The sequence below is a fragment of the Stegodyphus dumicola genome, chromosome 11, assembly GCF_044657685.1.
Source record: "Stegodyphus dumicola isolate Sdum_Otavi_A_Nest chromosome 11, ASM4465768v1".
Taxonomy (NCBI): domain Eukaryota; kingdom Metazoa; phylum Arthropoda; class Arachnida; order Araneae; family Eresidae; genus Stegodyphus; species Stegodyphus dumicola.
The window spans coordinates 116,999,505-117,024,030 of NC_140778.1; the positions used below are offsets into that span (position 1 = coordinate 116,999,505).

The window sequence follows — 24,526 nt, forward strand, 5'->3', positions numbered from 1 at the left end:
TTATCACTAAGTTTCTCAAAAATCAGCTATAATTAAATGAGACTAATAAAGATATAGGTATCAAATTAAAAATCAGTCATTTTTGGACCACTGTAGGCAGTTTTTAGTTTATTTGAAATGTGAAGGAACCATTTTGCATTAAATAATAAATATGAGTCTTTTTAAACTATTACTAGATTTCTAATTTTTGAAAGACTTAGTATTATTATCTTATCATATCTAATTTTTAAAAGACCTATAATTGATTATTTTATCATATGTAAATTTACGTTGTCTAAATATAATTTATATGTAAAACTGTACAAATTATATTGGTAAAATTGTATAATTTTATGTGTGAAAATGTATTTTTTGTTCTTGTAAAGAAGTAAAATATTTTATTAGGATTTGATATTTTTTTTAATAGGATAAACACTTTTGTTAAAATTTTCATAGCTGATCACTGATTAGGGATATTGTTTTGATTCTGATAACATTATTGAAATTTGTCTTAATTTTTAATTTTGTCTTAATTTTTTGAAATTTGTCTTAATTTAATTTGTCTAATGAATATTTTTATATTAGTGGATGGCAAGTTATATACTTGTGGTGAGGGTGAATCTGGTAAATTGGGTCTACCAGATCATATGTTAAAAAGAAGTCCTCTTTGTGTTCACTGTGTACCTGCATTTGATAGAAAAGTTGTATGGGTATCATGTGGAGGAAATCATACTGTGGTGCTTACATGTAAGTTGTATGTGCTACTTTTTATGTACATTTTGAGTAAAATGTTTTACTTGAATTTATTACTTTTTAAAATCATATATAATAATTATCAAAACTCCATAAACCTGAAATAAATTCTGTATCTGCTTTTTTTTACTAAAGTTTTATAATTTTCTGCCTGTTTAAATTTTACTGATAAAAGTATATTTGACAATATTGAGATAATATTAATTATGTAAATATTTTTAACAATATTTTTATCAGTAATATTGATGTGTATTTTAAATTATAGTGTTAACTGTGTGTACAAGTATAAACTTATACGATGCAAAATATGTGTACATTTTGCAATAAAGTCATATATATATATATATATATATTACAATGTTTTAAAATTTTCAAAATAGAACTAATTTTTTTCTTTCAAGTGTTTGAAGGTTAGTTCCCCTCCTTAGATAACTTGTAATATAGACAAAAAGTAAGAAATTTAAAAGCAAATCCACAGACATAAGAAAAATGAAATTAAAAATCAATAAAATACAAAATTTCCCATAAATATTTAAAATATAACCAACCAACAGTCTTCCAAATAAGCCAACAGTCTTCAAACTAGTAGAATTACAGAGAAGTATATTGCAATATATATTAATAATATAAATGCTACACACTATATAATACCAAAAAAAATATATATATATATAACCTTTCTGAAACAACTAAAATTTGATGCATTAAAATAAAAAAAGAAGAAAAAAATTTAAATAAATAAAGTATAAGAGTGTATAAACAAAATGTAAAAAAATAAAATGAAGTACTATTTTTCTTTTAATATCTCTTGAGTGTTTGGTAGGTTTATTTGATTATGGCAAAGCACACAAGGGCTATCTGTCTAAGGGGTTGGATGCCTTCATGGAGATCTTTCTTAAGAAAACTGCCAATAAACAATTTAAAGTTTAATATATATTATAGATAAGTAGATATTTTTATTAATAATAATATAGTATTATAATACATTAATGTAATTAATTACTATGTATACAATTTTCTTTCTTGGATGAAGCAAATTTATCAGTTACCTCATCAAAGTTCATCATTTCAAATTTTTTTTCTTTCCACATTTAAAAATGCTAGATGGCTTAGGGGATCTTGTCCTATTGTTGATTGTAAATATGTCAAAATTTGTTTTAATTTGATGAGTGAACGTTCATAGCTAGCATTTGATAATGAAATAGGAGTATTTGAAGTACTACTCTTTGGTTTGGAAAAACATTTTCTCCATAGATCTGTAATGGAGTTTTAGGTTAAGTTTCTTTTCTACTGCCAAATAACATCTTGTAGTCATATTCACTGCTCAAAACAATTAGGGAATATTGCGAGTTTGGTATTAAATAGCCATATAATCGACAAATCCTTTTTAACAAAAGGAAATAGAAGATATTATAAAGGAAAATTATAACGTTTACAAAGTTGGGAATATGCAAATTTAGTCTGTGACGTTGAAAACTATGCAATTTAGATAAGGAGTAAGTAGCGACCTGCAACATTCCTTTTTAACAGGAGACTAAAAACAACTGACACGTGTTGAATGTTTTGTAGCAGTGAATATACGATGTCTCAGCAAGATGACTTAGTTGAATCGGTAGTCAGGAAGACCGTCAGTCGTTTACGGGAGAATCAAACGCAATCCACTGTAGCAGAAGCGTTATGAGTATCCCAAAATATCATATCCAGTCTGTAGAAGACTTTTGGAAATTAGATATGTTTGAGAAATTCGGGACAAGGTCGTGTTATCGTTTTAAAATAAAAAACAGAAGTTATACATGCATTTCGTTTAAAAAAATAAAAATATAGCTCTGTTTTAGAGAAATAAAGTGGTCAGAAAGAACGTTTTGTATGCGGAGATATGGGTTGATGTACTGCAAACATTTTATTACACATTTTATCAGACAAATCAAGAAAACAAGTAATTAATTATATTACAATAATTATTAATTTAAAATATATTTTCCAGAAATCGATCAAAATAAAAACTGAACTTTTCTGGTAAATCTTGTTTGGCGCCCCTTTGCGAGCGTCGCCTGGGCATTATACACAGCCTTGTCTCCCCCCTTCGCTACGCCACTGGACAAAAGACAGTCACGGCTAACTGGTACACCACCAAGTGTCTTCCAGAAATTCATCAAGAACTGAATCCTAGAGAACTTGTGTTCCGTCATGACAGTGCATCTTCTCATTCAGCAAGATTGACAGTTGAGTGTCTTGAACAAAAATACTTCAAAGATATAGAATATCCACCCAATCTAGCTACGTGGGACTTTTGACTATTTTTTAATTAAAAAAAAAAATATGTGGATATCACATAAGACATTCATTTTGTCACATTCAGATGTCACATTTGTCATTCTGAAGATGAGATTGGCTTTAAATGCATTTTTTTCATTAGTTCTAAGAAATGAATGGCTTGTGGTTTTAATTTTTGCAAAATTCATATACAAAAGTGCATTGATGTGGGAGGAAACTACTTTGAACACTCCTTAAATTTCATAAGTACAACATTAAATGCCTATGTGTATCTCAAAAATTCAGAGTAACACTCGTAAACAGGATATAATTAATGACCTAGAAATGTTTAATAACTAAGAATTATCTTGCACATTTATATGGATTTTTATTTCTCAAACTATAATTATTTAGACTTAAGATATTAAATACTATTAAATATTATTAAACTATAATTATTTAGACTTAAGATTATTAGATGTGAAGGAAATTTACAAATTGTTTGCATTACTTAAACAATGCATTATATTTTAGCTGATGGGAAAGTTTATAGTTTTGGAAATGGTTTTGATGGGCAGCTTGGCTTAGGATCAAAACTTCTAGAGGTATCTTCACCTCAACAAGTTGTTTTTTTAGAAAGTGTTAGAGTTGCAAGAGTGAGTTGTGGAGAAAATCATACTGCTTTTTTGACAGGTTAGTAACTGCTATTAATCCTCTCAGTTTCATAAACTTACATTCATTAAGATGGCATTTATATTATTAATGAAAGTAAGAAAGTAAAATATTTTAAATTATAAGCTAATATATAACAAGTAACAAAAAATGTCATTACCTGATAATGCCTGTCTTGGCACTCAGAGGGTTAATAATTTTATGCCTTTATGGACGTAACTTGAAAAGCACTGTTGAAATTGTGTTGTAATTAAGTATTGTGGCATTTAAAAATATTCTGAAATTTTAAAATTTATACTTTTTAATGTAATCCATTGTTATTTATTTTAATAATATTTAAAATGAAAAAAAAAAAAAAAAAAAAAAAAAAGCCTGAATGGTCAAATAACGCTTAATGCAACCTGCTTTGCGTACTAACATCCAGGTATGAATCCTGGATAAGGTATGGATGTTTATGTGAGAATTTCCCCTTGCTCTGTTATCATCCTGTGTTATATCATGGGAAGTGTTCTTAGTGTTCAAACGACAAACTATCCTGCAGGTCAGTCCAGTTGTTCCCAAGATGAATGCCTAATTGGCATTTAACGGGGCATTGGATAACAGTTAAAAATATTTAAATACTGTTTAATACACTGTTTTCTAGCAGCAGTATTTATTACACTGCTAGAAAGCAGTATAATATTGGTTTTAAAAACATCTCAATTTCGATATATGTATATGCACACATGTATACGCTCATATGTGATAAAAGCAAAATGTAGAAGTACTGCAACGAAAACAATGAGACTTAGAAATGCAAAAATACTGAAGGCATAGATACTTGATATTTAGAACGTAGAATTTGTAATAATGAATTGGAACTTTGGCAGTTGAGGCAGATTAAATTCCACTTTAATTTAAATTCACATTTGTAGCCATAGTTCACTTGGCAGTCTAATCATGCCTATTTTCAGAACATTTACATTTTTGAATATACTATTGTGATAGGAAGAGAACATAGCGAAATGAAATGGCATCCAAGCAGCAACAGAGATGTAGGTGAAGTAAGCATTTATCCAATATGGCAGCTCACCAAAGAAGAAGTTTTTGGTTTACATTAGAAAGGTTTCAGTTCTCAGAGTTTAGGTTCTGAAATAACTACATCATCAAGCTTTGTGGCATAGATTAATCTAGAAGTGATACAGTCCAGAAATGTTATTATTATTTTTAGAAGGAAGAGAAAATAACCAAATTAAAAAAGAGCAGTTAAAACGCTATTACTAAATTAAATTATAAAGTTAATTTGCATATTTTTATGGCCATGTCTTATCACTTTTTCTCTAATGAAACATATTTTGATGCAAATCTGTGTCGTGCTTATTTTTAGTTCCTGCATTCCTAATTGCTTTCTAGTGATCTGCATAGTGTCTATGAAAAAAATTTTGTACTCTATGATTTAAGTGCTTTATAATTAATCAGTGCTTTAAGTCCAATAGGAGTATATTTCCAATAGATTCGGTATCCCATTCATCAGTTTATGTTCATAAAAAGTGTTTTGAACTACCATGTGTGAGATACTTTCATTATGCATATGATTTTTTTTTCATGCATTTTTCTGTGTCTGATGTAAATTTTTTTCAGAAAATCTGACATGGAGATATTTCTTTTTAAATAAATAATCATTCAGCAGGTTATATCATATTTATAGTCAAAATTAATAGCAACTAGTAATGTGAAAAGAAATAATAAAATTGCAGTCTTTTATTTAAATTTGCTATAACTGTTAACTGAAAAGATGTCAATATTAATAATTTTCATATTCATTGGTTATATTTCTGAAGTTTGATGTTTGTCTTTCATCTTTTATACTTTGAAAAGGCATGCATGTTCATCAACTATTTGTTCAACATCTGAAAAATTTCCATCCATGTAGGATGTTAAATGGTAGGGTCTAGGATAGTATAAAGCTGGGTACAAATTAATGGATAGGCACTATGTCTAAAATGTGGATAACTTTATATAGTGTGCTAACTTTATATTAATAATTTATGTAATGGGTGTAAAGTATTTATAAAACTTAACTGTTGCTACCATATATTTTACTAAAAATGTGTCATGTATTCTTTAAGTATTCTTATAAAGCCATAAGATTTTCGGAGCAAGGAATGCTCATATATCAATTGTGTCTTCACTAGGAATTGAACTCAAGTCTTCCAGCAGTTAGTTAGTTTTATAGAACCATTAACACACTGGAGGGTTGTCTTTAATGTTGCATTTACATTCTGACTTAAATATCATCAATGTTGTTTCAAATGGCCAGATATTTTCAATTAATCCTTTGCGGACGGATTAAATTTGGAGATGGGTATCGTACTGGTCGGAATTAATTTCCGTCGATAGAGCAGGGATACATAACACGCAAGTTTAAAATGGATAAACAAGATTTAGTAATTCTTTTGTGAACTACAGATATATCTTTATTCAATACACTCATCTAGTGATATGTTTTTGTATAAAAATTATGTTTTATAATTCTCCTTCGTGTGATATTTTTCAAAACACACTCCAACATGCAGGCCAGGTTTTCGAGTACATGTATCACAAAAATAATTGGTTTGGTGCCTTCCACCCTTAATCTTTCTGTTTGAACATACACTACGATCTTTACTTTTTTCATTTTCACAATGCCGCAATATATGCAGTTTTCCACTTTCTTTCTTATCGGAAGTCGATGGTCTTCCTGGTTTTGAATCTTCTCTATCACGAAAATCACCTACCAGTTGTGCCACCAATTTTCGGACGAATATAAAATGTGGCATAGGATTCCTGTTCTCTCTTCTAGCTGACACCTTATATAAAATATAACTATTTATTGCACAAACCTCTAATTCCCAGGAAAAAAAAAAAAAAAAAATGTTTTCCACCATTTGCACGATTTTCTCATAAAACAATATAAACTTGCTAATTGGTCAGCCTTATCCACACCTCCCATATTCATATTATAATTTATAATAGTGTTTGGTTTGATAATGTTGACAGTCCCAGCTTGTTTCTTCCTTCTTTCTGTAATTGTTGTGCCCAATGTATTGTAACTGCTTAGTATGGTGACTATTCTTTTATGTTTCCACGCTAATAATAGAATATCGACTGATCGGTAGGCAGCGACAGTATTATTTTTTGTTACATCTGGTTTTTTAATCACAGCTGGTACATATTTCCTGTTTGTGTTAATTGTACTAGTTAAATAACAGCTTAGTTTTAGAAGTTCCTGCGCTAATGGGATCTATGTAAAATATCTGTCCGTAAAGATGTGGTATCCCTTTGACTCAGGATTTGCGGTCAACAGCATGTGATACAATTGTAAGACAATCCTTGAACTGACAGGGAGGTCTGGATGGATGAGAATGTCTGTAGTAACGCTTCCATAGTAGGGAAGCAAAGCATATATGTATCCTGTATGTGCGTCTGACAATACATAAATCCGGATTCCCCATTTGTTGGGCTTTTTAGGATTATATGTAATAAAGCTAATTTTGCTCTTGAATTTCACAACAGACTCATCGATGGATATTTCTCTGTCCGGTGTAAAATAGGCTTGGAATTTGTCACCAATATAATCCAGAAAGTTGTTCGCTTTTTCGATTCTCATTGATCCATTTCTATTTGTGGAAACATTTTCATACAGTATACGATTCGTATAGTTCCTTTCTGTGGTGGCTGAGAGCAGACATACGACCAGAACGGTAAAAAGGCTGTAATGGCTGAGAGTGGACATACGACCGCCAAAGGGTTAATGCATTCTTCAGAAATGGCCAATACCCAATGCTTGTTTAATTTTCTGATAACTGAGAATTTTCCCCAGGGAATAGAATATAGAATAGAATGACCAAATAGAATACAAATAGAATGACCAAATTTTACCCATGAGAAAAAGAAGTTCCATCAAGACTCTGGTCGATGGATCCAAGGATCTCTCACCTGTCTTTCCTTATGACCAAACCTTTGGAAAGGACTGAGGATTTAATAGTATTTTAAGTATTCTCATGCCAAATAGATACTATGCAACTTATAACTATCCAGGATTCAAACCCAAACCCAATGATGTGACAGCCAGCATCATTAACCATTATAAAAATCCAAGTGATAATCTCACTTCCCACTGTTTACACAAATCCCATTATTAATATCTTGAAATTGAATCTCTCAGAGGATCAAATGAATGTATTAAAATGTAACTTTAACTTTTTTAAGCCATTGAAACCTTCAATTTCTCGAATCATTGCCCCTATTGAAAAAGTTTTAAATTTTCTAAAATTTCAGAAACACAGAAAGATGCAATTCGCCACTTAATTACTTATAATGTGAATTTTAACAACAATCATTTGTTTCGAATCTCAACCAAAAAGAAAAGAAAGCCTTATGTGAAATTTATTCTAATTTTGAAGGCTGATAAGGTTGGACAAATTGTGGTTATGGACAAATACATATACATTAATGGGGGTCATGAAACTGATAAGTAAAGGCCCATACTGTTCCATCCCTAAAGATCCCTCAACTTCTGACCTCACAAAAGTTAAAACAGCCATTAAATCTTCTCATATATTTTCGACTCAGCTTAAGAAATCACTCATTCCACCTATTATTAACTGTGCTAGATTTTATGCTCTTCCCAAAGTTCACAAAATTGGAATTCCTTTACTACCTATAGTTTCCAAATTAGGAACGGCATCGAACCCTTTGGCCAAATATTTAGTTTCCGTATTTTCTATTTTCTCCTATTCTTTCCAACAACATTCACACCGTTAAAAAATCTTTCGAAGTCACCAATAAACTTAATGCTATTTCTCCCTTGCACTCCACTATGGTTTCGTTTGATGTTAAATCTCTGTTTACTAATGTTCCAGTCGAATGTGCACTAAAATGCCTTGCAACTAGACTTTTAGAATTCCATTTCTCACATATTGAAATTGAAGAGTTAATTTCCTTCACTAAATTCTCTGTGAGTCAAACTCACTTTGTTTTCCAAAATGAATATTATCGCCAAATTCAAGGACTAGCTATGGGTAATCCCCTCAGTCCTATACTTGCTGACATTTACATGCACTATTTTGAGGTCAAATTATTTGAAAAACTATCTTTTTGTCTGTGGACTCATTATGTAGATGACACTTTTGCTCTTTTTGATAGTGATAAGGAAACATCAGATTTTGTCTGTTGTAAATTGATTGATGCAGCCATCCAGGTCACTTTTGATATTGAATCTGATAATACACTTCCCTTCCTTGATACTCTTATAATCCACAATGGATTTAATTTCAGAACAACTGTTTACCGTAAACTCTTTGCTGTTTGTTTATCTTCCCATGCTATGTCACCCGGCTAAGCAAAAAATGTTTTCTTTTTACTATTATGTATTTCAAGCTCTCAAAGTTTGTTCCTCAGAATATCTTCTTGCTAATGAACTCAAGTATTTAAGATCTGTAGCTATACTCATTGATAAAGCTGTTCGAAAGTTCTCATCGTGCCATCTAAGAACACAGTCTGATGTTAGAAATAGCATTAATAACCTTGTTGTGCTTCCATTTCATCCTTTTATCAGTTACAAAATTGCACAGATTTTACACAAGTCTAATTTTCAATTTGTTTTCTCACCTATAAATAAAATCCGAGGTTCGGTTCTTAAAGATTCTATTTCTGACTTTAATTCTTGGGGAATATATAGCATATCGTGTCAGTGTGGTTTAAGGTATATTGGCCAAACAAAAAGAACATTAAAGTTTCGCATAAAGGAACATGAATCTTGCGTCTCAAAAGATGAAATTAACAAATCTTCAATAGCTAATCTTAGTTGGAAATTCAATCACAATTTTGATTTTGGTTCTGCTAAAATTATCCAGAAAGCTGGTTGTATTAGGAAATTGAATTTTCTTGAAGCTTTTCACATTCACAAAAATTTATCCTGTTAGCCTTATGACTTTTATTCCAATCCAGTTTTGCCTGTTGTCTTTAAAATTCTACTAACTTAACCTCTTTCATTTTTTGTTACTATTTCTGCCGACAGATGTCTCTATCGGCTCTTCCACTGGTCGCCTGTAGGGTATAAATATGATCAACATTTGCTTTCTCGCTTTTGCAGAATTTTATTCTCATGATGAAGGGGAACCCGTTTTGCCCTCGAAATCGATTGGGATTTTACAAAATCTATGCCAAATACAAGATTGTTGATTTGCCTGTTTTATTTTCCATGTCAGTATGTTTCTCTTGCGTCTTCATATCACCATTGTCATAATAATAATATCTAAGCATTGAAAGTAGCTAAAATCTGGAGATTAACAATCTAAGGCACTATCAGTTACAGAAGGGTAGCCTAATATAAACCTGATCACAGCTTAATTTTCAGCAGATTTTAAATCTGAATGAAGTATACTCATTGATAACTTCAAATTTTCTCTTCTTGTAGCTATTTGCAGTGAAAAATTGCTGTGTTACCATTGTGAAACTTGCAATATTTAAACCCTGTTAAAATAAAACAGTTTAAGTTTCTTTGTCATACTTGTTGTTTTCTCTGAGCCTAACATGGATGCCAAACTATTTGATAATTTACTGAGATCTTGTTGCATAGCAGTGAAGTTTTAATAATGCTGTTAGTGATAATTATAGTATAGTGCGAAAATTTCCTAATATCTTCCATCCCGCTCGGTCTTAAAATAGGCCTTAGGTGGTAGAAGCAATACCTAGTGTGTTGAGTGAAATTGGTAATGAGTTAATTGTCCATCATATTTTAGTTTATAATTAGTAAAGTGAATTTTTTTGGGAGAGGGAGGGAATGGTGGAAGAGAAGGTTATCGTGAAAAATCAACTATATCTTGATTAAGAATTGAAACTTAGTTTTCTAATAGATATTTTACATTGAAGCTTGTGATAGGAACATCTTTAATTCTTTAATTTTCTCAAAATTTATTATAAGGATATTTCTTATCTAAAGTGATATGGAATACTGTCGCTTCTTCTGAACTGTATGCATGTCACTCCCCCCTTTTTTTTAGAAAACTGATATTTTTTTCTTTTGCAGACAGGGGACAGTTGTATACATGTGGTAATGGGAGACATGGAAAATTGGGTCTTATTGGAGTAGATGATTGTTCTAATCAATTTGTGCCAACTTTAGTTACAAGATTTAATGGTTTTCAAGTTCAGCAGGTAATATTTTTGGTTTAACATTAATACTTTTGATCATAAGAAAAGTTAAAGCTCTCATTCAAAATTTTCTAAACAAATTTTATTAATGGTATTTGTTAGGGAAAACTGAAGTTAGTATTATAGAGTTTCATTTTCTTTGGTAACATGAATCAGACGAGATCTCTAAAGACTAAAGTGACTTATCACTGTATCTTTGAAATTATGTCATAAATGCACGAAGGGTGTAAAAGGCCTCTTATATTTAACTCAGATAAATGTTTAACAGAAGGCACTGTTTATGCTTAGAGAACCAGCCAGCATTTATGGCTTAAATGAAAAGTAATGAATTTGACTTAACTAAGTAAAATGCAAGTTAGCCTAACGGCTATACAGACAGAGAAATGGAGAGGTTGGCTCACACCTAATATCAACGTGACAAGTTTTGTGATGAGAATAACACAACGCCACAGATATACTGCTCTCAAGAAAAACAGCAAATGTTGCCTTCAGCAGGTGGAATACACTCTGATTCTACCCTCTAAAATTTTCCTCTAAATGCTATCTCTTGTCTACCTCATTTGGAATACATTTAAACTATAAATTTACATTCTGGCAGGAAAATGGAAATCAAGAAAGCCAGCAAAGGAAATAAACATATAATATGAATATATAATATATTCTTATCTCATCTTATTTATATATATATATATATTATTTATCATATCTATATCTTATTTTTAATGTAGAAATCTTCTGAAAAGGGAAGAATTATTTTCAGTACATTAGTTATTTTATGCATTATAATTTTTATGAATGGTGTTTTCATGTAATTTATTAAGTTAAATAAGGTGAAGATGAATTTTTCATCACAGCTATTCCAAAATGCTATTAGTGAAACTTATTGTACTTATCCATCTAAATATGTGAAAATTATTAATTGATATGGCATTACTGCTTGTACAGATTACATACAAAGGTGCATATATAGTTATGTTCCTCATATAGTTTTTATTATGTATCTTTTAATTGTTTGATTTTCTAAATCAGCATTTCTCAAACTTTTTTAACTGAAGACCTCTTTTATAAATTAGAATGTTTTATGGACCTCCTTACTTTTGTCTGCTTTGAAAGCAATTTTTTAGCATATACCAATGTACGTATATTTTTAAAAAACAATTAATTAAAATTCATGTAATATAATATTGGTATTAAATAATTAATAAAAGAAAATGTATGTTCAGTTTTAGATAGTATTATAAAGCTATTAGAGTTAGATAATCTTTATCTTATTAACTAAAAATTTAGTAAATGTTAGTACTAGCATTAAAGAGATGGATGAGCCTGCCAGGTCTTGCACAGCTATTTTATATTTGGATGTATGCTGGTAAGCTTAAGTGTGAGATCAGAACATGCATTAAGTTGATATTGGTAATTTAGTCTTATTTAAATTTGAAAAACTCTGTCTCACTCAGATCCTAGAAACTAACTGAGCACATAGAAAATAAGTATCACATTGTGGCATCAGATTTTCAACAAGTGAACATGTGTCATTTTATAATTCTTTTCCAATAATGATATCATTTTAAACTAAAATGATCCTGAAACTGGTGATAATAGTGAAAAATTTGTTTTACACAACTAACTCACAAACCAAGTTTCCTCTCAAACAATATTTTTTTCTCATGGGTATGAAGAACAGTCAAAGAGTTGTTATTATATACAGAGTGGTTCATTTATTTTCTGAAAATGTCTAAGAGATATACCAATGTGCTTAACCACATATTATCAGCAAGAAATAATGTAAAATCCCCCCCCTTTTTTTTTTTTTTTTGCAAAAAACAAGCTTTTCTATCTTAATTTTAAAAGTCCTTTCATGCAGCAGGGTACTACTACCCATGTGAAAAACCAGTGAACTTATGGAGAAACTGTTTGTGCTCGCTATCTATGCCATCACAAAATAATGGGAATATTTTACTATTCTGAGACTTTGCATTAATAAAGTTTATTATTTTAATGCTGTTTTGTAATACTGTTTTGAATTTAGATGACATACATTTAGACAGCAAGACTTTCCTGTGAATGAAACATGAGCCTGGTAACATCAAATGTCATAGCTTTAACTTTAGCTACCTATGTTTTACTTGCGAGTGCGCAAGTCCTATCTGCAAGAACCTATGCATTATTTCTAATCAGTTTTATGCTCTATGTACTCAAAAGGACTTTAAAAATGTTGTACGAGTCTTTGAAAAGAATGTTATTGTTAAACTCATCTCTGCCTTTCAAAACATATGTTATCTTCGTCTATCTGAAGTGATTTAAAATGGACTTTTTTTATATTTTAATTGTAAGTCCAAATTCTACATTCTTTGATTCAGCATTTGCAATATAGGAAGCTTGTAAGAACCTGTACAAGAAACAACTTTGATTTCTTTATTCAGTTTCTCAACATATCATTGAAAAAAAATTGACAGCTTTACTTACATTTGTATGTTTTGTCTCTAAATTCCATTTTAATATTGTAGGTTTCATATACTTGATTGCAAGCACTTCATAATGTACACATTAAGGTTTTAGTTTACTTTTCATTCCACATCAAGTAAATAAAAATTCCTAATAATTTATATTTACAAAAGCATTTTTTTCTCTGAAGAACTTCAAGTACAAGTAGATGCTTTTTTAATGGCCCTGGCATAACTGAGATCAGTATCATAATCATACACGAATTTTTAATACATGAATACACGAAATTACATTCTACATTATTAAGCTTTGTCGTAATGAAGGGTATCATCATGTTTCTTTCTTTTTAAAGACCAGTTTGAAGCCAGCCAGTTTTCCACTATGTAACAAAGACACCTGCTAAAGTCTATCACACGAGGATTTCAAACAACTACACAATTATTGGATTAACAAACAAGTGATGAATCAATAATGCATATAATTTTTTATAAATTATTTGTGACTGGGTACATAAAGTAGAAATAGGAAAATATTCCAATTTAAATTTCTGGATATGATTCAATCTGCCCAGATTTTAAAACAAGCAAGAGTTTAAAATTTCTCCCATCATCATTTGGAACAATATAAAGGAAAAGAAAATAAAGAAACAGTGCTAGTTTCATTTAGGTTATATTGCCAGTTTTTAAACAAGTCTTTATAAAATATATTCTTGGATTTCTTCATGTGCAATATAAGTACATGCCACTTTCTCATGAAAAATCTTCTGGAAAGACATCTTCTCGTAGGCAGCTCTCTTCGATTTTGTAGATTTTGCAAGTAATTTGACCAATCAAGAAAAATTTGGTATAATATTCTTAAGTATTTTAATCATTTAAATATTTCAAATGATCAGTCATTTAATGTTGTAATTTGTATAATATTGTAATAGTGCCATTTAATAATTTTTACCTGTTTTAATTTTAACAGTAATTCCTGTGGATCATTTAGTTTATTAGCTTAACAAGAAATAATTCATTCATGTAATAATAATAAAAAAAATTTCAGGTAGCCTGTGGTGGCTGTCATACCATGGTTCTTGCAGTCAAACAAGAAACAGTATTTAGTTCGTACTCTAATCCACTTAAAGATGAAGAAATTAACTCTGCCAGAGAAAGGAGGCGCCAAAAATGTGTAAGAAGAATTGACTTATTTTTCATTCGAAGTTTTACTGTGCAGTATATAAAATTATTGTAGATTTAATAATTGTTGACGTTATTTGACCGCTTACTCTTACTTTTCTTTTTCTTTTCTTTTCTTTTTTTTTTTTTTTTTTTTTCTTTTCTTTTCTTTCTTTCTTTCTTTCTTTTTTTTTTTTTTTTAAATTTCATTTTGTAGCCACTGTGCTATAAATTTGTTGGCTTATTCTTTCTATTAAAAAGGCTAATATTTTATTCTTTAGATAACATATGTTAGACTCAGATGTAAAACAAACTGGTATGATTCTTATAATATATATATATATTAAAGATGGGACTTGTACAAAAACATTTTTGGAGCATTCCTCAGACAAATTATATGTAGTGGTCAGAAAATCCTAACTTCAGTAATGAGCTAATTTGCATCATGTGCAGAAGCCAAATCTGCTTTTATGCTGAATAAGTGGTTAGGACCATTTATAATTATAAAAATAGTAGATTGGACCTGATAGTTGTGACTGAACAATCCTATAGGACTAAATAAAAGATAAAGTATAAAAGAATTGTATGAAACTATTAAAAAAAGTTTAAAAGGCATAGAGATCAATATCTCATATGCATTCCATTTGTAGTGCACATTTATTATTCCAGTTTTGTGTTCTTGTGTCCATTTGTTCCTGTATTTTGTTTGTAACGTTCTATTTATGTGTTCCTGTGTCTTCCAACATGCACTGCCATACCCTTCTTTACATGTAGCAATATGGTGAATAATTTTGATGCTTATTGCAATATTTTGACATAAACAGGAAACACTGTGATGATAAAGCATGTTAAAACATGAGATTTTTAGTCTGCAAAAGATACGAAGTCTAAAATCTGGAATCATAGTATTTTGATGATTCTGGATTTTAGATCATCAGTTTATATCTAGTAAGACGACATGCAGATATGGCAGCATTAAAGCTTCACTTATTGTTTAGATCAGGTAGAAAAAATTTACTACCCCATAACTAATCAAGAGTCAAAAGTGTGAACATGGCTAACATCAACATAGCATCAGTCATGGTGTTGTCAGTGGTCACAATCTACTTTCCTAGCCAGCAGGTGTTTGAAAGTGACATCAGGTGTATCACTTGGGAGAAAACTGCATTTACAACATTCCTGCTTCCTTTTGTTGAGTATTATATTCTCCATTTCTAGCTTTTTTAAGAAGGGGAAAATTTTTTATTATTTATTATGCTGGTGATATCACTGTGAATATTGGATATCTGATTTCAGACTTGGTATTGTATTATGAATAAATAAATAAAACAAGGTAACTTTCATAGTTAGGGTTTCTTCATGAATTCCTGTTAATACTTAGCTAAAAGTATAGGTGTGTTAATCATTTGTCTTATGTTATTTGATGGATATGTTAGCAATTAATTAGTTCCTTTGTTCAAAACACTTTCGTCAAACATTACCGTTCAAACATTAATTGTTAGATACTTGCTTTATTCAGAAACATTACCGTCAACATTACTGCTCAAAAACATTACAGTTCAAATTATTACCGTTCTAAAAAAAAAACTGTTGTTGCCAATTGGGAAAATACATTTAAATTAAAATTAATACGTTGCACTTACGTTCGGGCATCCTGACTTAGTTACAACCTCGGAACATTAAGAACTTATACTTAAAAAATTAAATCTGTAATATTAATGTTTATAGTTCGAAAATCATATAGATTTACCGTTGTTTCCTATTCTTTTTCCGTGTCCTAGTTTTAATAATATGCAACGTGTTGTTATCATTATCCCCCAGTAATACTTAATGTCATCGCCATCATCATCATCTTCTTCTGATTCAGCTTGACACTGCCATGACTTTAATTGGCTCACATGAGCTGTTGTACTAAAGAAATGTCCTTTCACCTTCTCTTCTAATTGAGTCACTCTATAGGTATCAATTGGTAAAACTTCTGTAACTACCAAAGATCCTCAATACTTTTGTTGTGTTTTGTTTGATTCTCCAATTGATTTAGGTACTCTTCTCATAACTACTATTTCTCCTCATTCGAATGTTAAAGAATTGCTTTTTTTCTTGTCATAATTTGCTTTCATTTTCATCTGCATATCTTCAATTCTCTTTCTAGCTTCATTCTGCAAGATTACTGGATTCTCCCATTCATTTGCATCTTCATCTGTAATCATCCTCATCAATCCGTCGTTAAATTTTGGTGAATAACCGTGAAGGATTTCGAAAGGAGTTTTATTTGTAGTCTTATTTATCATATTGTTTAGGTTTCTTTTGCATTCCTTAATCTTTTTGTCCCAGTCTCTCTGATTCGGATTTTCCATACTTGTTTTAATCGTAGCCAAAATTGTTCGATTTGCTCTTTCCAACATTCCATTACCACTTCGATGTTGAGTTGAATTGAGTGTATGACTGATTCCATTATTTTGACAGTACTCTCGGAATTCCTTCGCTGTGAAAGATGTTCCTCTATCACTGATAATTTTTTCTGATAACCCAAAATCATCTACAAAACTCTTCAATGCAACTAACACATACTTGGTTGCAGTACTTTTCATAGGATATAAGCATGTAAATCTTTTAAAATTATCAATTATTACAAATAATTTTGTATTTCCTCTTGAACTTTTTATGAATGGTCCTAAATGATCTATATGTATGATTGCAAAAGGTCTTCTACCAGGTCTAATTGGATGCAGTACTCCTTGTTTCTTACCACTAGGCATTCGAAACACTTCGAAATGTGACGCATAACATATCGTTTTATTCCTTTAAACCAGTATGATTCCTTGATTTTGGCAACAGTTCTGTCTGCTGAAAAATGTCCCAAAAGATCGTGAAATTTTACTGCAATACCTTTTCTCATTGATTTAGGTATGACATATAACAATTTCTCCTTTTCCTGATCTTCTACTTTACGAAAAAATCGATTATTCTTTAAGACGTAATTTTCTGTTACATATTTCTCTGCAATTGTTCTATCATTTATCTTTTTCTTTAAAATGTCTATTAATTTGCGTAATTCTGGATCTGAATGCTGAATCATAAGAATTTGTTCATCTATCGTTAGCGTTAAACAAACTTCCAAGTTGTTTTCAATTATAGAGTCTAAAGTTTTTTCTGGCTCATCAACTGGCGATCGGCTCAATGCATCTATGTGACTCATTTTTTTACCTTGACTGAGCTTTATTTCAAGATTGTATTCCTGAATCAGATTACTCCACCTTGCTATCTGAGGATTTGAAGTTTTCTTCACGTTTAAATAAACTAAAGCTTGGCAGTCTGTAATTACCGTAAATCGGATTCCAATTAAAAATTGTCAAAGTCCAAACTATAGCCATTAATTCTAATTTGCTTGAATGATAATTCTTTTCTGTTTCTGTTGTTCCTTTACTTATACAATAAACTAAATGCCACTTTCTATCTTCACTTTTTTGCAACAGCATTCCTGCCAGCCCTTTGCTGCTCGCGTCTGTGTGCACTTCAGTCTCTGCTTCGGGATTATATAATGCTAGTATTGGTTCATTAGTTAAATGATCCTTTAATGTACTGAATGCTTCTTGCTGATCTTCGTTCCAACGAAATGTTTCATCCTTCCTCGTCAGTCTCGTTAGCGGCTCAGCTTTCTCTGCGTATTTCGGTACAAACCTTCTAAAGAAACTTGTAAGACCTAAAAATTGTTTAACTTCATGTTCATTGGTTGGTTTAGGAAAGTTTAATATGGCTCGTACTTTTCTTGTTCCAGGTTGCATACCATTTGATTTTATTAGAAATCCCGAATACTCAACTTCATCTTTTCCAAATTCGCATTTTGTCAGTTTCAATGTCAGCATTGCTTCTCTCAATCTATCAAACACTTTCCTAAGTTTTTCCATCATTTCTTCCCAAGATTTAGTCGGAATTAATATGTCGTCCAAATAGCACAATACTTCTTTATTAAGCAATGGACCTAAAACTTGATTCATAAGTCTCTGAAATTCTGCAGGTGCATTAGCTAACCCAAAGATCATACGTTCAAATTGACCAATATCATCTGGAGTGATGAAAGCTGTTTTTAGTTTCGCTTCTTCAGTTAAAGGAATCTGTAAATATCCATGAGCTAAGTCCAATGTAGTGAAAACTTTACACTCACTTTCAAGAAGATCATCTATCCTAGGGAGTAGAAATCTATCTTTAACAGTTTGCGAATTCAACTTTCTATAATCTATCACTAATCGTTATTCACCTGTTTTTTCCCTTACAAGTAAAACTGGACTAGCATACGGAGATCTTGTTTCAGTAACAATTCCATATTTCTTCCATTTATTTATTATCTTCTTTATAGAAGCACGCTCTTCGGCATTGGTTTTATACGACTTCATGCAAATAGGCTTACTCCCTTTAATTTCTTTAATATCCATTTTTGTTAAGTTTGTACACCCTAATTCCTCCATATTTAATGCAAAATAATCTCAATACTCATTTATCAAATGTAAAACTACCTGTTTTCTCTCTGGCATAATATTGTTATTAACTTTAATTTCTTCTAAAGTAATCAGTCTCTTAAACTTCTTAATTTCATTTATTATAATTATTTCCTTTTGACTTGAATTTTCAGTTTTCTGATCTGAACTTGGTTCAACTAATTCTGCTACTTCCGCTCTACCGATACATTGATTCTCTTTCAAAATTAGTTTTTGATCGCTGTAGTTAGTGACTGGTATCATTGTTTCTCCCTGTATTACTTCCAATAATGAGCCCAACTCATCTTCCGATCCACTTATTAAAACGTAACCGTTATTTATTTCATCAGTTTTAACTTTCACGAAATTAACCGTATTACTTTCGATTTGAGTTTCTTGGGAAGCCTTCAGTTTAATTCGCGGAGTGTTGCTATCATTTTGCAACTGTGAAAATCGGCAGTCATTAGCATTGCGTATGTGCAAGGTATTACCTATCTTGGTGTATGCAATATGCAGTAAATCAATCCATGGTCGACCAACTAATAAGTCGCATGGTTGCATTTCATCTCCTACAATTAGAACTGTAATGTCCTTTCCTTCCACATTATCAATCTCTAAGTTAACAGTTACTTTTCCCAATGTTCTAGCGGCTGGTTTATTCTGGTTCCCAAAGCCAAACAATTCCTCCACATCAGGTTTTATAATAAGATTCAGTCTCTTAGCCGCAGACTGTTTCAATAAACACGAACTAGAACCCGTATCTATGATTGCAGTAATTTCTTCTCCATTATTGATGCGAGCATACTTTAAATATACAGCTGGTGAAACACCTGAATTCTGGTCCACGGATAAATAATTTTTAACATTTGTCAAGTCTGGATTCTTAGACGTACACTTTTTAAAAGTATGACCCTTTTCATTACATTTCCTGCAAATAATTTCTTTTTTAGGCTGAGGACAATCCGTCGCTATATGTCCATAATCATTACAATTGAAGCATTTCGGCTCACCCTTTTCATTGCGGATGCCAGAATTATATTCCCTTTTCCTTTCGTCTGTTTTATAAAATTTATCTCTCAGATTGTATTTATTATCAAAACTGTTTTTAAAATCCACTTTGAAATTACCATCTGTCTGCATGGAATCTTTAACATTTCTTTGTCTTGAATACTGATTATAGGATCCTTCATAAAATTTAGAACCAGATTTGGGCTTAAAATTATGCCTAAAAGTTTTATTTTCTACTTGAAATACTTTTATCCCTGCCCGAATATTTTCATATTCATCTAGTTTTTCAGCCCACTCTTCAGGATTAATGAATTTAGACCAATCATCAATGAAATGGTCTCGGAGAGCAGCGGGGACCCTCTTCTTTAATTGATCAGTAATAATAAGTTGTTTTAAAGAGTCAAAATCTGGTACATTTAATCCAGCAAGCCACTCTTCAAAATAATTTTTTAATTCAAACGTGAAGTCCTTCCACGTATTACGCAACGTTTTAATATGATCAACGAACTTTTGCCGAAACTGTTCAGGGCTTAACTTAAATTTTCTCAGTAGCAGTTGTTTAACGTGCTTATAGTCGTTAGCTTTCTCTTCTGATTCACGGGCAATTAATTGAGTTATTTCATAAGGCAATAGACCCAACAGCTGAGAAACCCAGTTTTGTTCTTCTAACCCAATACGTCGTGCCTGTCTCTCAAATAAAACTAAATAAAAACTTATATCACCTTCCTTCAAATCATACTTATGCATTAATTTACTCATATCACAAATATTACTTCTACTAACATTAGAAGAAACAGAATCATTTACATTACTACTTCTGATTTCCGCTTCTATTTTCAATTTTTCAAGTTCAAAAGTTCTTTGCTTATCTCTTTCTATAATTTGCATTTCAAATGCTCTTTGCTTATCTTTTTCTAAAATTTCTAACTTTTCCCTGTCTAAACGATCATTTATAATTCTATCTAGCATTTGTTTAGTAAAGTCTTTTTTATAATTCTTACTATTCAAAATCATATCTCTTAAGCCTACAATTTTAATATCAGAAGGGACATCTACATCAAGTTCCAAAGCAAGTTCTTTTAAATCACATTTTTTGCCTCTTGCCAAATAAGCCATCTTAGACTTCAATTTTCAAATACTAATACAATAATTATACTTAAGTTCTTTCCGTTTAATACTTAGACATAACATAAACAGTTTATAAATTCATGTACCCTTCTACTTTCAGTTTTGGCTAGCTTCCACATTCAGTTTAGGCTTAACGTACATTAAGGCAATACGTTGTTAAATTTACATAATAATTCTAGTTAATTCCACTTCTGAAATGTTAGCAATTAATTAGGTCCTTTATTCAAAACACTTCCGTCAAACATTACCGTTCAAACATTAATTGTTAGATACTTGCTTTATTCAGAAACATTACCGTCACATTACTGCTCAAAAACATTACAGTTCAAATTATTACCATTCTAAAAAAAACTGTTGTTGCCAATTGGGAAAATACATTTTAAATAAAATTAATACGTTGCATTTACAGATAGAATGTTCAGTGTAAATTGAGATAAAGTCTTACGTTAAAATTCTCTCTGCCACTGTGGAAATGGTTGCTGCAGAATAGTAATGAATGACATAATAATTATGAACCTTGAGAGTCAAGTGTAAATTTTATATTGTATGATGATATATCATCGTTTTACTGTGAACTACTTGAAGGAACCAGAAAAATATGACTCTCTGTAAGAGAGGTAATAAATTTACTTCATGTTTTATGGACAGCAGAATAAAAAATATACCAGTTTGGGCAGTTATTACCTGTTATTGAAGAAATAGTAAGCATCCACTGTGGTACTTACACAGTAAGTATTACAGGTGGTATAAGAATGAAAATGTCAATGCATGAGAAAGATGGTAATTACCAAAGAAAAAAAGGGGGTTGCATCTGATCACATCGTAATCTAATGCTAGTTAGAATTTAAATCAGCATTCCATTATAAGATTGCACAGCATTCGATGGAGCTTCAATCATTGACAGACTTCAGTACAACTGTTGACCACACATTATTTTGCATGAAGCTGGTTATTTTATCATTGTGCCATGGATAATTACCACTACATGATCTGATTAAATAAATCCTATATTTAGACCTTTTAAGTAAATAGATGTACTTCTGTGGAAAGGCTGCACAAGTTGATCTGTTCAAGTAATAGCCCCTCAATGGAGCAAGGTGTGTTTTGTTTGAGTCCTCAAGGACTACAAATGTAGTTGAAGTCATAACAAAGCATACAGATCTCAAGGATAATGTTCAGAAATCTGCAAGAATTTTTATCAGTTGTGAAATGTACACACAGAGAATACCATATAATAATTCAAATATGTTATCAAACCCTTTTTTATTACAGGAAAGTATAAAGGCTGTTAGTTCTGCTTTTTATTTGGGCATAATGTAACAAGTGTTAATGTGATTACTTGTGCTGAGCTTCTCATATACATGTATGTTGTTTTCATTTATGTGTTTTGAAATTCTGCTGTAGAGGAAATACAAAATTCATTCAAGAAATTTCTAGCTACCTTCAGATATTACAAAAGTTTGTTTTGCTTCCATCCCATTGGAATATATTATTGAAATTTATATTTATTTATTTTAATATTTATTTGGAGTATTTTTGGCAGTTGCTGTTCTTTATGTAAACTTTTCTTTAAAGTTTTAAATTAATATTATGTAGTAGTTAATTTTTACTTATTTGTACTCCTTCCTGTGTTTTGTGCAGTAGGTATATGTATCTAGAACATGACTGTTAATTTCAGAAAAGGCATATGCTAATGTAAAAAATAAAATTAGGCTAAAATAACAAACGTAAGATTTTTATGCAAAAGTGTGTCAGTTTCAAGAGCAATATGTCTTCTTCAAGAGGGGGAGGGAAAAAAATTGCTTAACACTTCAGTGAGTCACCCTTGAAATTGATAAGAATATTATCTACATCAGTCTCTCCACAAGTTTTGCATAATCATTAGCTCTCTCAGTTTTTGCATATTTACACATACTAGTTTATCCTTCTGCACTACAGTGTTCCTGTAAAACTGCTCATAAATTGAGATATTATTTAGAAGAAAAAAAGGGAAATGTAAGGTATTCTCTCTTTCATTACTGCATGCCTTCGTGTTGTAATAGGAGAGCACATCCAGCTACCAGTCAAAAGGTCTGGAGTTTGAATCCAAGTGAGAACACTGCTCATTTTTCATGTCTCCTACTAATAAATATCTAATGACTGGAATTTTCATATAAATTGATGGAATGACCATTAATTTATATGAAAAAATTAAGCAATTTGAATCCTAAAAAATATACAAAGAGCTTAAAGCAATGCTAAAAGCTAGAACTATGCGATAAATGCACAGCATAAATAAATAAATAGTGTTGTGCCTCTTTCAAAACAGAGAAGGCACTAATCATACTTAGAAGGCTTAAAGATAGTGGCAGTGATGACAGTAAGTTAAGCTGACTTATTCAAGCTTCAGTAGTGGGACATGGGAAAGAGTGGATTTAGAAGAAAGAGAATCATCATTTTATCTTCAAGTCATTATATATATATGTTTTCTGTTTTTCTTGCATTAGTGAAAAAAAAAAAAATCAGAGTTTCTGATGTTCTCTGGGTAGTCTTGAAAGCTTGAAATATGGCAAATGCTTGACTGCATAATGACACCTGTTTTCTATCATACAGTTCTTCGTCAGGCTAAATATCATGAAAAAATTTCCCCAAGCCTATGAACCCTATCACATTTAAAGTCATACTCTGCATTAAACAAATATTGATCAACATTTTCATTTTGTGCATTTCTTCATAGAGGCCAAAAATCATCTTTAGATATTCTTTATATAGAGTAAAAGGTACTAGTATAAATGTTTCTTAAAAACAAAATAACATAAATCAGACTTTTATTAAGGACATAGTACAGAAAACACATTTTTAAACTTTGAAATTTTGTTGTAAATATGAGTGAATTAAAAAAAACTACAATATGGTGATTAAGAAGCTAATAGTTTTTGACTATAACGTTCCTTAATGTTCCTTTAATGTGCATTTAACATCGATTTTGAATGAAATGGGATTCATCCATTTGTTGAATGAAATTCATCTACAGCATCTGTTTTATTCAACATGCAGTTTTAAGGAAATTTCAGTATACTTTTATTTAATTTTTTTATATGAATTTATCAAAATTTCATAAAATGCTAATAAATTTTTGAAAGTTTATTATTTAATTAATAAACACTCCATAAAAAAATTACTACTTAAATGTGTGCACATGTGTTCAGGATTGCAATGTTTTTATTTATGGATTTCTGACGTAGTTACTACATTTTTTCTTTTGTATTGTGGAAATCTTTAATTTATTTCTTGAAACAATTTTTCATATTCTGTGTAAATGTATTATGTGTATACATAATAAATGTACATATGTTTATTTTTTTTAATTATTCAGCATAACATAGGTATATGTAATAAAAATTTTGGAAATGTAGATGTAAATGATACTTTCAGTTAATAATATATATAGCCAGTCATGAATTTTGAAAACAATTTTTATTTCGGCACAGTTTGTAAAATAAT

The 24,526-nt window shown here is 30.6% G+C and overlaps 1 protein-coding gene across 1 annotated transcript in view; it reads left to right on the forward strand.

Moving 5' to 3' along the window:
* The window catches only part of LOC118185929 (X-linked retinitis pigmentosa GTPase regulator-like), a 105,632-nt gene that overhangs the window by 50,218 nt on the left and 30,888 nt on the right, over window positions 1-24,526 (forward strand). The window contains exons 7-10 of the mRNA XM_035355903.2: window positions 565-726; window positions 3,520-3,678; window positions 10,709-10,836; window positions 14,320-14,445. Coding sequence (XP_035211794.1) covers window positions 565-726; window positions 3,520-3,678; window positions 10,709-10,836; window positions 14,320-14,445 — 575 coding nt within the window. The remainder of the gene's footprint in view (window positions 1-564; window positions 727-3,519; window positions 3,679-10,708; window positions 10,837-14,319; window positions 14,446-24,526) is intronic.